The sequence below is a fragment of the Macrosteles quadrilineatus genome, unplaced genomic scaffold, assembly GCF_028750875.1.
Source record: "Macrosteles quadrilineatus isolate MER2022 unplaced genomic scaffold, UCM_ALF_1.0 Scaffold_7__1_contigs__length_78375512, whole genome shotgun sequence".
Classification (NCBI taxonomy): Eukaryota; Metazoa; Arthropoda; class Insecta; order Hemiptera; family Cicadellidae; genus Macrosteles; species Macrosteles quadrilineatus.
The window spans coordinates 55,630,207-55,644,118 of NW_026542600.1; the positions used below are offsets into that span (position 1 = coordinate 55,630,207).

A 13,912-nucleotide genomic window follows, 5' to 3' on the forward strand; every position below is an offset into this window, starting at 1 on the left:
CCGCGAGCATAACTCGAGTAATTGTGGTCCGATTTTGATGAACTTTGGCATGAACGTGTAGGGAGGCAAACTTAAATGATTTCGCGAACCAGCAAGATCGGGGATCGGGCTGTACCAACAGAGTGATAAGGTGTTTTTAAGTTTTCAAAACTGTTTTTATGTTTCCCCTTGAAACATGGAAATGCCAAATTTTCCATTACAGTTATCGAGTAGAACCTAAAACCAAACCATTTAGTTAATTAAAGCACTGTTGTACAAAGGGTACAGATGACAAATCAAAAATACTGTATGCCTACATTTAAAATTTATATGTTACTCTTATGGAGAAAAAGAAAACAGTTTTCTTGCTTATGTGTATTTGTCAAAATGTATTTATTTCATACTATATTATTAACATTAAAAAACACACACTTTTCTCTTCCCCGTAACAGCAAAAGCTAAGCAATCGTAAAATCTAACGTTATTAAAAGGGAAATAAATACAACTCGTTTATGGAAATAATCCAAACAGATTTAGGTAAATAGAAATTCACTTAGTCTGCAGGTTTGCTGTGGCGGGGGCATTTATAATTTTTGTCAACCAATGGGATCACAAAGCTATTAGGGCCTAGAGGTATTCCTGTTTACTGTACGGCATTTCATCCAACGTCATCAGACCTGCTTGTAAATAGTGGATCAGATTACGATGAACCCATCGTACTATGGATGCCTAGTCAGCACAAAACTTACTACACTACTACTGACACAATGTCGAATTAATCTAGGCCTGCTCTCAACAAACATATAAACAGACTGTGAGAAGAAGATAAATTATAGAGATCATCAAACAATTTAGTTTGAAAGCAGCATTTATGTTTAGTTTGTATTTCAACTGATTGAAAATATGCATCTGAAAGTATTTATGGTCCTCACACGTTTCGCTAAAGATTTCTGGGGGAGGTTTAGGGAGGGGTGTGTACAACCCGAAATTTTAGAGTAACGCACGATTTTAAACAGACCAATTGAAATATCCTTTCGAGGAATCAATAATGCTAATGTATTTTAATTTTTTCTATCAGCTCACAACCTTACTTATACGCATTCATACATATTGTTAACATTTTTATGGTTAGTAACATATCTATTAGACCATCCACTCAATTTTAAATATTTGTTAACAAATTTGTATTATTTGAGAACTTTTAGTTATTATTACTTTTTAATAATTAATGTTTATTTCAGATGAGGAAAACGAGAAAAATTCAAAGAATACAATTCCTACATTGGGTAAACTAGTTTTTAAATATGCATTGTTTTAACCGAACATCTGAACCAAACTTATTTCTACATTCACTGTAGTAACCGATAACGTCCTATATACATCCAGTCATATCAGTGTTTTGAATGGTATTTTGAGAAATTGGATTCAGTTTTTCAAACAGCTTTAGAATTTTAATTAGCAGATGAAATAACCCCCCTCTATGTACCACAATAAAATCTTCACATATAGACTCAATAGTAAAGGGATAGAAACTGTAAATATTATGCCCGGTAAAAAAGAAACCCCTAACCTGAAAACCTGTTTGAAATGTTAAAAAATATTACGATTGACGGGGAGTTTTTTTGTCGGCAGAGTATTCCTTTGTAAACTAAAAGACATTCAATATTAAAATAATGTTTTGGTTAAAATAGTTCGATTTTATAACACACATAGGAGTACGTACATTAAATTGTATAACGAACGCAGCAGAGGTATTATGAATACTTGCCCACAGCAGGGGTGGGGGAGGGGTGGTATCAGTGATAACAGCTGTACGACCTTGACCTTGAACTGTGCGGAGTACAGACCCGACGCGCTGGTAGAGTAGTTCTGGCTTACAACCCGCAGTTCAAAACTGCCCCGCACTGAAAACCTAAAAAAATATTCGTTTCGTGTTTGATAAGTGTAATGTATGTTCTATGATCTAAAAGGCTGATAAATAATGAATTATTGGGTAAAAGGTTTAAGTATATTTAAGGATTAAAACGTTTGAATGAGAAATATAGGTGGGCAAGTAGGCCATATAATGGTATATAACAATTAAAACAAATTTACTAGAAAAAAGTTATGAGTAAGGAAGGTGTTAATAGCCTAAAAGTTATTACTATTTTGGTAGCATTTTTGGGTAGATAGTATGTGTTTAATATGAGCTTACAACATTTATTCAATGATTTGTTATAGCTGTTTGTGTGTTAATTTGAATTTAAAATTATGTCCCTACCATGTGTTTTTATATTTTACAATTATTTTACGTTTTACTATCTGCGACCTTGAGACTTCAATCATATTATATACATTCCAGGATGAATTGTTGTTGTGATTTTACCAAAACAATTACACCGATTTTTATAAAATCTTGTTTTTAACATATGACTAAGTTAAAAGCAAATCCGTATTATTTTTTTTATCTGAACGTGAGGAAAGTATTTTACTCCATAATAATATTGGCAGTTGCTTCTTTTACATATAATTTTAGCATAACACCAATTTTAGTAATGAAATCCGCCTTGAGATAGAAAACAATCGTTTTGGATGTAAATTAAACCTTTTTGTAAGGTGACATGTTTAAGGAGTAGCCAATTACAAGATTTTAATACAGTGTTACAGTAAGAGTTGATTGAAACTAGATTAAGACTTACTTTTGATCTAGTTTCAATTAATCCTTACAACATTTGACGATTTCACAACAGGAATTTTAATCTGAATTTGATAGTCGTTGATTAAAACCTTGCAACCCCGATAGCTTAATCAGTGTTGCTCAACAACTCACAAAACTGGCTACGTTTTAGAAATATGCAGTCTTTGTGTTTGAATCGTTTTGTCGTCCCGCTGGTATCGAACCGATCGACCTTGGAATGGTAGCGATTTGACCCCGCGTGTTCCAATACCCAAAAGAAATGCATTGTTTCAGGCAAGCTACAAACGATCGCGTTTATCAAAGTTTACCGGATTCCAAAGCATATTTTCGAATGTTGACAAAATAGTGATTGCGTCAGATCGGCGTTATTTGATAATTTCACCTCATTTGTCCATCGGTTTGTAGTCGAGTCAAGGCTTCCGAACTAAGTGTTAGTCAAGGGCATCAGGTTTGACATATCGACATAACCACGGACATACTGACATAATGTCAAACATATTAGTTAAGTTTTAGTATGTCAAGTCAAATGTTACTTCAACTTAATCTAGTTATGTTTTATGCCTATCAACGACATATTTGGTCACATCAGACATAGTGACATAATGCCAAACATGTTAGTCAAGTAGTAGTAATATCAAGTCATACGTTACTTCAACAGAATCTAGTCATGTTTTATGCCTATCAACGACATATTTGATCACATCACATCCAATCAAACATATTGACGTTCATGTAACCACCATGTCAAACATGCTTACATTATGTCTTAGATTTTAATGTGTCAGGATACCAAATGTTAGACGTGCTAACATAATGTGGGACAAAACTGAATTGCTTGGATAGTGGAATAAAATGTACTGACAGTTGTTTTACGATTCTCTGCTAAACTTAAGCTTTTGGTATATCCATTAGAACAAATATTTCATTTATTTGGATTGTGAAAAATTCTTTCTTTTCTTATTTGCTAATTTGTGTCTTAATTGTGAACGTAAAAGGAGGAAACTTTGGTAATTTATACTGATCGTTGTTCTCAATATTTTGTTCGTAAGTCTTATAACACTTCAAGTCAATCAGTAAGATAAAGTCTAAGTGAACTATCTATGTTTATAGGGCTTACTTAACTGTTTAATTATATTTATAAGGCACCGACATGTAAGGTTATTGTTTAACGTTGAGTATGAACAAAATTAATATCATTCATTATTAAATGAATGAGAGGATAATTTATTTTGCTATGACGCATATAGCAGCAAAATTAATCTGAAGGATATCCTTTAGTTGACTATCACATGTAAACAAAAGAAGACCATTCAACCAGAAATAAGTGTTGTAAACCTTTATTTGTCAGAGTGTGCGTTTAGAACGCTTCCTTTACAGTTTATTAGATGGAACCTAGTGATATTGATTGAATCGTTCACATATTCATAATAAACAATTTCTTTTTCAATAAATTGGTCAATTAATCTATTTTTTCGTCTTCAAGCTATTTCTGAGAGTTCAAGAGAACAATTTAAGACTGACTTGTTTTTAGAATGAGTCATGTGCCAATGTGACAACAAATGCAATCAATCAACTTTAGGACTACTGCTAATCAAATTGATAAGAGTCGACCCTGTATATGTTTAGGATTGTTTGTATGCTGTAGAAATCAGTCCGCGAAGAAAAGCAATACCCGACTGATGTCGACTCGCAGTCTATCCCCGCGACAACTGTCACCCGCGAGTTGGGACTTTGATTTCGTCCGGAATTTCGAGTTCTTTAATTAATTTCTACTTCACTACCGGGCCAGCGATCCGCCTGGCGTGGGTGTACCGTGGTGCTATAAGGGAATAGAAATTTCAATCGAGGCAATTTGTAAGTGAGTGTCGGAGTCGGTAAGTAAGGAAGGGAAAGTAGAAATGTATTCGCATGTAGTAGCCGTAGCAGCGGCGCGCCCCGACCCCCGTGGACAGGGAAGTGTGTGGAACGCGGAGTGCGGAGTGCGCAAGTACCGAGGGAACAGACTAAAAGAACGGGTTAAACGGCCGCGGCGAAGAGGGTAGGAAAGGGTTGTCGAGGCATCGGATGCTGACGGAGATAGAGAGGGAAAGAAAAACGAAAAGAAAACGTAAAAATGTGGCGAAGCGCGCACGACTTCTAGTGTCGCAGAGTTTGCGCCGGGTTCGATTTTTTCCCTCTCTCTTCGGTCCGGGGTAGAGGGGATAGCCGGGTCGGGGATGTGGGGAGTGCGGGGTGCGGGGCGGGGAGCGCGGTTTGGTCGCGAGCCGCTAGGTGGCAGGACGGGTCGGGCGATCTCAGACTGACGTGCGCGCGACAAACATCCCGATCCGACACCAGTCACTGCTGATACGTGGTAGGGTGACTACGCTCCCCCGAGCTCCGCCACGGCGACTACACACGACAACTTCGCTCGCTACACATCAGTCTACTGTCAACCGCCGCCGCAGTCGCTGCCGCACAGTTCGCATTCTACTTTATACATTTTTATTATTTTAACTTTAAAAAAGTATTAACTTAACTTTTTCGGAGAAAATCAAGAGGATCTTGGAAGATACTGCAGACGAAGGGTGGAATGGTCATCGTCGATCGAGACCGGCTGTCAACACCGAGGAGACGCTGACAACGACGTCGACCCATCAGTGATTCTTCGCCTCTGGACTGTCAGACACTTGTCAGTGATTATCAGTGATTTGCTAGTGATCTGCGATATCAGTGAGTGTTCGTGTTATAGGGACCGATAGTCGATGAGCGTAAGCGCGGTTCGGACCGTCAGGCTTTTCGCCACGCCCCGAAGATAAGAGCTATCGCTATCGGCAGACATGACTTAGTAGGTATCCCGAAGTGATGGATATTCAAGCGATGCAGTCGATGGACTGGCTTTTCAAGAAAGAACGAATCTACCTGTTGGCGCAATTTTGGCAGCAGGTGAGTCCGCCAATTTTTTTTACACCTTACAAAATTGATGATAAGAAAATCGGACTCGCGAGGAATAGGAAAGGACAAGAACCACGCGGTCTAGTAGCGAGAGCGGGTTATTCGCAAGTGTCAGGGGCGATGTTGACGCGTCGCGAGCAAAGTTTGTCCGCACCAAGTAGCCGTGTCTCCTATAATCGCGGTCACCACATTTAACTTCACACTGGCGTGATCCATCTAAAGTAAAATTTATTTCAAACTAAACATAAACACTGCTAAATATATCATGTGAAGTGTAAACATTTAAAAGTGACGAATCATATATAATTAATCCATTTTCGATCATTATCATTATAAATATTTATTTTATATTTTAATAACTCTTAAATATTCTATAAGATTTACTATAATCATGATTTAAATCTTTCAAGACCTTGAGAATATTTTTATATAATAACTGACAAAATAAAAAGTTTAAATACATATTTTTAGCTTGAATCAATGAGTTGAAGAAGACAAATCGGAAAACTCTTTAACAAAACGTGAAGTGATCAAAGATTGTTGAACTTGGAAAATGTGTACGTGATATAGTGAACTTGTCCGTACAATAGTTTTCCAAAGTTAAAAGTGCTTACTAACCGGGGGTTCTGGTATCTGAACATGAGTCAAAATTGTGCGCGTCTGTGATTGTGTTTGTGTAGTGCTTGTCTAGTGTTGTGAGTGTGTGAGTGCAAGAGACAATTGGCAAGACCTCATAGTACAGTACAGTATAGTACGTGAATATTAACAAGTGTCCGTACTAATTCCCCAACCATGTTCAGGCGTCAAAACCGCTACCCTGCTTTTCCCTAGTTTCGATAAATTTTCTAAATTTCAATATTTTCATAAAGTTATAGTAAAGAGGAAAAGTATTTGAAGACAGTTTATATAAATAATACTTTGATAATGTTACAATCATGAAACTTTTTATTTTATTTCTCAATCAAAGTTAAATAAATAAGAAAATCTCATTATTTAAAATCATTAAGCATCAAGACCTCAAGAGAATATATAAAATGATTAAATATTTGAAAAGTTTGTAAAATTTGTAAACTTAAAATAATGTCTTCTCATAACTTCAAGTAATTTAAATATAACTGTTACTGATATTTTGCTTTAAATATTATCATGTTTTTATAATTGCCAATCCACACCGAAATGGAAGAAGATATGTCATCCACACCAGTGAATGTTTATTTTGTGACTAAAAAAGTGCTTCATTTTTACAATCAGAAATATTTTGATATACATTGAATGAACGTGAAACCCCTCTTATCAATTATTTATATGTGTTTGTGTTAAAGTTTCGGTGTAATTAATATATGTTATTGTTCGGTGATACAACTGACTCATTATGAACATGAACTCTAACTGATTATTATTAAGATCGTTTATTATGAATCGTTTATAACTAGTGATTTGTGTAAAATTGAAGATAGCAACAGTGAAGTAGTGAAAGTTAGTATTACAAAAACAATTTTAGAACGTTTTAACAAGAATAGTGGTAACGTGATTTGACTTCAAGATATCTAAACATTCACTAAGTTGAACCTGTTATGAACTCAAATAGTGCTGATTCGTGCAAATATAAGATACTTTGTACAAGAGGAGGAGTTTCAGGAAGAAATAATTTTTATTTTGATAAAACGTAGTTCCGTAATTATTGAAATATTTGCAATAAGGATAATGAATCATCTTAAATATTTTGATATTTCACATATTTTATAAATTTAAACATATAATGTTAAGAAGAGGAGCAACAGAAGAATATAAATTAAATATAATTCTATATTTTTTCTAGTTTAACTTGATTGAAATATTAAATACGCCTACCGTTACGATTACGTAGAAACATTCCGTCACTTATATTTTTGAAGATTATTTATGTTGGAAGAACTTTCTTTTACACTTTATAGTCAATACTTGATTCTTCGCACAAACTCCATCGACTACGGCAACGTTCTTCAAGGAAGAAAATGGAGCAACTTTTTGCAAACGGAATATAAAATGTCGAATATTTACGTTTTTTATCGTTCCAACTTAAGAAGTTGCGCATTATAAATACTTTGCATAACATTTAATTCTCAAGTTCATTTGCATTTAAATAGTAAATTCAATTTGCCTACATTTATATTTCATATAAATAACTTATAATGAAGTGCCAACGCTTTTTTCATTTCTGTGGTATATATTTTATAAAGTTTCATTCTTAGAAGAATTAGTTACTGTATACTATGCTGAAAAAATCTAACTGCAACAATCATCATTGATTAACTATCGTTTGACTTGCAGTGTTTTCATATACCCGTTTATACCGCTAAAGGAAGAAAATTCAAATTGAAAAGGAAAATAAGAAGGAAGTATCGTCCGCCTCTAGACTAATGGAGTACAGTATATAAATTCAAAGCAATTTCCAACTTTTTAAAAATCTTTTAACAATTAATATTTTTGCAAAAAACATCATTTGTTGAATTGCAAAGGTTTTAATATATTTTAAATTTAAATTTGTCCATAGCATTTTGTTGTTTGGGACTGTTCGAAAACAATTTAAGTGAAACTAAAAAAATATATGAAAACCAATTTAAATGAAATAGAGAAGAATCCATATTATATTCTGAAGAGGATACTCAATATTCTTTCACGTATTTTTATAACTAAAATATAAAAGATTTTACTATAACTCAATATTTGTAAATAATAATGCCAAAATTCAATTGCATATTCTTTTTACTTCGCTACAGTACGCTTATACTTTTGACTTTTCAAATTCAGTTGAGTTATATCTAGGCCTAATTTGATTTATTTTGATTGCTTATTACATGATTGTACAAATAAAATGCCAGCTTTAGTACATTTTTGTGTGAAAATAAACAAAACATCCCAATACTTTTCCTTCCTCTTACTGTAACAATGCTCTTGAACTAACTTACAGGTTGAACACATACTAACATATTGAAACAAAAAACCTTTGACACAAACAAAAATCTACTAATATTTTTTATTAAGAACTTTCACAATTTGGATCACGCCATTAGCAGCGTTTTTGAACGAGTTTGAAAACAAAAACAGAATAATCGGATCGCTGGTGTTAGGAAATTGATTGTAGATTCAATTTGACGTCGAAAATAAGAACGAATTCCGCAGGCAGGTTTGCCGACGGCGATCTTTCCGGGACTCGCGGTTTTGTGGACTTTGAATGCGATTTAAATCTAATTTCACATTATTTTATTTAAAAATAAATAGGTAATGAAAACATTATCAAACTTTTTTCTTCAATTCTTTACTGTACGTTTGTTCCGTTTAATATTTTTATTTAAATAGCAAAATTCTTCCAGGAGACCATTAAACATTGCCTTCTAAAAACTTTACGAAATTACTAATGATTTATTTACCACACATATTTTTTCTTTTCGTTTAAAATCGTTGGGTTGATAACTAAAGATTTCATTAGGTTCTGTGTGGCAACAAACTTACTAGAGTACCCTCTCAATGTCAATGCCAAAGTTTAATGCTATCATATTTTGTACAAAATCGGCATTATCACATAATATATTACGTAAATAATTAGATTATTAGTTACTAAAAGTTTTTATTAACTTTTTTGCCGTGTAAAACTTATTTTTCGTTGTTTCTTTGTGCTATGCAACATTTATTTTGGTAGCAGTCTCAATTAGTATTCAAGAAATAGCGCAGATTGCATACAATTGAAGTAGGTCTAATATGTGTACATGTATGATTTGAACGTTGAAATAAAGGTTAGGACTATAGTATGAAATATTTTCCACGCCCTTTTACAACAAATAATTGCATCAAAATGGTTTTGTGGAGTAATCAACAATGTTCAGTAATTGGTGTAATACGATGTAGCCTTGGCCGGACAGAATAAATACATTCTAAGAAATCTTACGTTATTTTTCGATATTCAAAAAACATTAGTATGTCAATAAATTTTCTACTTTCAATACTTTAAATACTTCTACCGAGTTTTGGATGAACATTCTTGACTTCAGATAGAGTTTATATAAGTATGAATCCTCTAGCTAGCAAAATATGTGCTTTCACGAAACTATATTGTCATCGCGAAAACAACAGTTACTGAGAAGTGTTTAACATTGGTAGTTGTATCTGTAGACATTGTCACAAAAGTCTAAATCTTTATTCAATCCAGGTTTCAAATTAGAAAAGTCTGCCAGAACAATGCGATTCAAGGGTTGTTCGGAAACACTTCCCCGTTGTGTTTTGATGTGGTCACAAATGTAGGGTTTGGACCGCATCTACGATATCAGGGCATTGCTACAAGTGGGTGTATAGGAAGTTGATAAACGAACAACTAAAGTTGATGACCGATTAATTCATGCTCTCGTTTCCTATTCAGAGATATATCATAAAATATTGTAGTATAACTAAGTTCCTCTTTGTTGGAATCATATTTTATGTTACCGGTATAGCAACTTAATATTGCAATTGGAAACATAGTCGACTAAATCACCAACACATGACTTTAATATTATTATCCCGACACTAATATAATTCTTTTTTTATAAACTATTTAGTTCAGGACTTTACTAAAATCTATAAATACATAAAGTGTTATAATAATTTCAATGCCAGGGCCTCAATACTTATTTCTTAAGGATACTTCATTTTTATCATCATACTTTTTTGTTAAAAAAGGTTAAATAAAACTGTAATTTTTGTGAGATTGTAAACTTTTTTGTCTACGAAATAGTTATTTCACAAATTTCTTTTATTTGATGCGAAAAGTCTATCCTTCTATCACTAAACAAACTTGAACAAACTAACTCGTCAAGTGTTGACGGCAGCGGCTTTAACAATGTTGTGTTTTGTTTGTCGACAAAATCCCCAAACACCGGGACCCAGAAAAGCATTCGTGTGGTCTAGCGAGGGGCAATACAAAAAATGATATCGGAAAAGGCATAACAGCATCCCTTGGGTACTCAGGTAGCTTGCTTGAGCGGTACAATACCGGCATACGCAGCAACTCGATACACCCTTCCGATTTTATTTTCAACCCCAGAACCACACTTTTAACCTTTCGGCGATTTCCCCTTTGATTTAGTTGGCGGGTTTGTTTCCTTTTATGGGGTTGTTTACTATTTGCTGCTGAGGGACATTGTTTAATTACGTTCTTAGTTTCAAATATTGATTTTAGTGGTAAATTAGAGTGATTTTAAACAAAAGTATTTTAAATAATGTACACCCCTTGTACACAATCAGAAATGATAAAATCCGCGAAATTACATAGTAAAGATTGAGTTTTTGTTGCAGTACTTAAATTGTACCTTAGTCACTCACTATTGCTCAGTTTTGCCATTGATTTTGTTAAGATTCCAGAATCTTGAAACAAATTTCACTTGTATCACATTACTGGATTTTTCTTTATAGCTAGTATTATTTTAGAATCGTGAATTTTCCTAGCTATAAGGCTTCCTTCATTTTACGATTTATTTCACAAAACGATGTAGTGTCTAGTGGTTCTTCTATTTAATTTATTGATATTCTACCGGCAGAAGTAACTACCCCTAATCAACTTTCCACAAAGTTGCCAACTAAAGAATTTTCCCTGGTATGACCAATAAACCCTAGTAAATGTCGATTTGCTATTTTACCTCCATAGGCCATACATGTATGATTTATTGTTTTATTATTTTTATTCTTGTTTTGAAACATGTATTTATCGCTAAGCCCCGACATTGTACATTTAAAGTTGAATAGTAACTGTTTTCATACAACACGGGATACATTTTAGCGAATTTCCCTATAGGGAAGTAGCTATTACCGTAGGTCTCATGGTAAGACTTAGGCCCGGGACCGATTTACTTTTTCATTTTGATGTCCCCAGAGGCCAAAAACACCATTCGTTCAAATTTTTATATATGTATATATATATATATATATAGATTTATATATATATGTGTCCGTGAACACGATAACTTGAGCAATTTTTATCCGATTTTGATGAAATTTGGTTTGAAGGTGTAAGGCGGGATAAACTTGAATGAGTTCGCGATCCAGCATGATCAGACCATGGGAACAGGATTTTATGGGGGGTTTTATGGGGTAAAAATTGGTTTTTCTCACTTTTGACCCTCATAACACAAAATTTTCCAATTTTTCTCTAAACCTTCTTAAAGAGCTTAAAAAAACAAACAATTCAGTATATCAAAGTGTTTTTGTACGGTTATTGGTTACGGAGAAAACTAAAAAAAATTAAATTTAAAATTCCCATATTATTCTTATGGAGAATATTGTAAAATGTTGTAGTTTGCTTGTTTATGGATATCTTTTGATCAAACTTGGCAAATATATTCATTTTATACTAAGCAATAATTATTTTACTTAAAACACACTATTTATTATTTCCTTGTAGCAGCAAACCTAGGTACTCGTTAAACCTAATGTTATTTAAATAGATCATTTGAAAATCTATTCAGCCTAATGGAAATTCGCTTAGACGGCAGGTTTGCTGCGGCGGGGGTATTTACTTTTACAGGCTACATAATTTGTGTTCACAATTGGACCTACAAATATCAACCACCGGTGTGAAATGAAAAAGTTGAATTCGTATACCCGGATCTAAAAGAAAATAATAAATATGATTTCTGAATTACTATGACTGTAACATATTCATTTAGTTTGAGAACTATTTGCTTCGTTGGCAGATACAAAATATAACTATATATATTCACTGTATTTTCACAATTTATTATTAAATTGAAATAACGTTTTACTATAAAATACTATATTGAAGTTATGTGTTCAAACTCTAATTTTTAAATAATCAGTTGCGTAAAGATTTTTATTTGCACAGTCCTCTTTTTGACTAAAGATACAAAAATATAATTTGTGCTTTTCAACGATTATCTCTATCTTTTACAAGAATCGGTCTAGGAAAAAAAAGAATATTAATGGAATTGTCACCATAGTAACTTGCCTTAAAAACATATTTTATTCAACCAGGAATCAATTAATGGGATACTTTAATAAAAGAAACTTTTCGTGCCTTATATTACTTATCGTATCAATACTTTATTGTTTTGAAAACTGTATATTTTCTTAAGCAGCAATCTTTACCTTTTGATTTTACAATGTTTTCAGTTTAATTTAGTTAGTTTAACTATACTGATGCCATTGAAACTCATTCATTGGGCTTTCTATTTCGGCGATTGCGATGTTCCAGTTATCCACATAGTGTCAGATGGTTTGACAGTAAAACCGCAGAATCTTGTTCTGTATATTTTTGCAAAAAGTGCCCAAAAAGTACAAACATTACATATATTTTTTGAATTATCAATTATTCTGAATGTACAGTTTCAACCATATACGAACTTTAAACTTTTAATCACTTAGAAAATGTTTCCCTGTACATACAAAATATAATGTATATCCCTCAAACCAAAACAAAAACTTTCCAATAGTTTAAAATCCCACCTAGAACATTTTGTAATGACGGTAGTATAATTATTTGAAACCTTTCCAGTCAGAGGGGATCGCACATATGGTTTTTCACAGAAGATGATTTAGTTTTTTTTTCAACAAACAGTGATTATTGCCCGTGGGAGTTTGGTTGTGGGGGGGAGGCAGATGTGTACGCTGGGCGGGCTGGCATGCGAGTGTCTGTAGTTCGTCTGATCGCCGCGTGGCTCGCGCAGCGCCACTGTCTAGCCCTGCCCCTAGCCTAACCTCACCACACCTCCATTCTTTCTTATAACTCACTATCATCGATTGTTACAATAAAACTACTTATTGTTATTAAGTGCGCTGTGATCGTGGACTCGTCGCCCCTCCCCCTTCTATGACGTTTATTTTTATTTTACTCCAATTTATTGTAACTACGTATGATCGAGATTTAGTAAATAATATACAGTCTGTTTAGTATCTTCTTTTAACTTTAAACGATTGTTACCAAAACTACTTATTGTTTTTAAGTACATTAAGACCATGGACTTGTCTTTTTCCTACTATATTTTTATTTTACTCGAATTTATTTTAACCAGTATACCGATTATACCAGTATACTCTGGTCGAGATAGTTGGTCTACTAGTCAGTAATATTAAATTTGCGAGTTTGAAAACTTCTGGTCGAGGTCAGCCAAAAACTTCGATTCACTCGAAACTTCCGCATTTCAATCAGAGAATTCTCATTTTAGTAAATAACCGCGAATTTTCATATTGGCTAAGAGCTTCAGATTGTTTTGTTATTCCGACTTTGTTGCTTTATTGGAATAATTTCAACATTCGACGTTAAATCGTTGTAATAAAAGTCGTTTATTCAATTTTATA

General features: G+C 33.6%; 1 protein-coding gene across 1 annotated transcript in view; it reads left to right on the plus strand.

Moving 5' to 3' along the window:
- Positions 1-4,867: 4,867 nt before the first annotated feature.
- Positions 4,868-13,912, plus strand: part of LOC128999004 (protein CASP-like) — a 60,423-nt gene continuing 51,378 nt past the window's right edge. Inside the window, exon 1 of the mRNA XM_054425360.1 lies at positions 4,868-5,581. Coding sequence (XP_054281335.1) covers positions 5,501-5,581 — 81 coding nt within the window. The 5' untranslated portion in view covers positions 4,868-5,500. The remainder of the gene's footprint in view (positions 5,582-13,912) is intronic.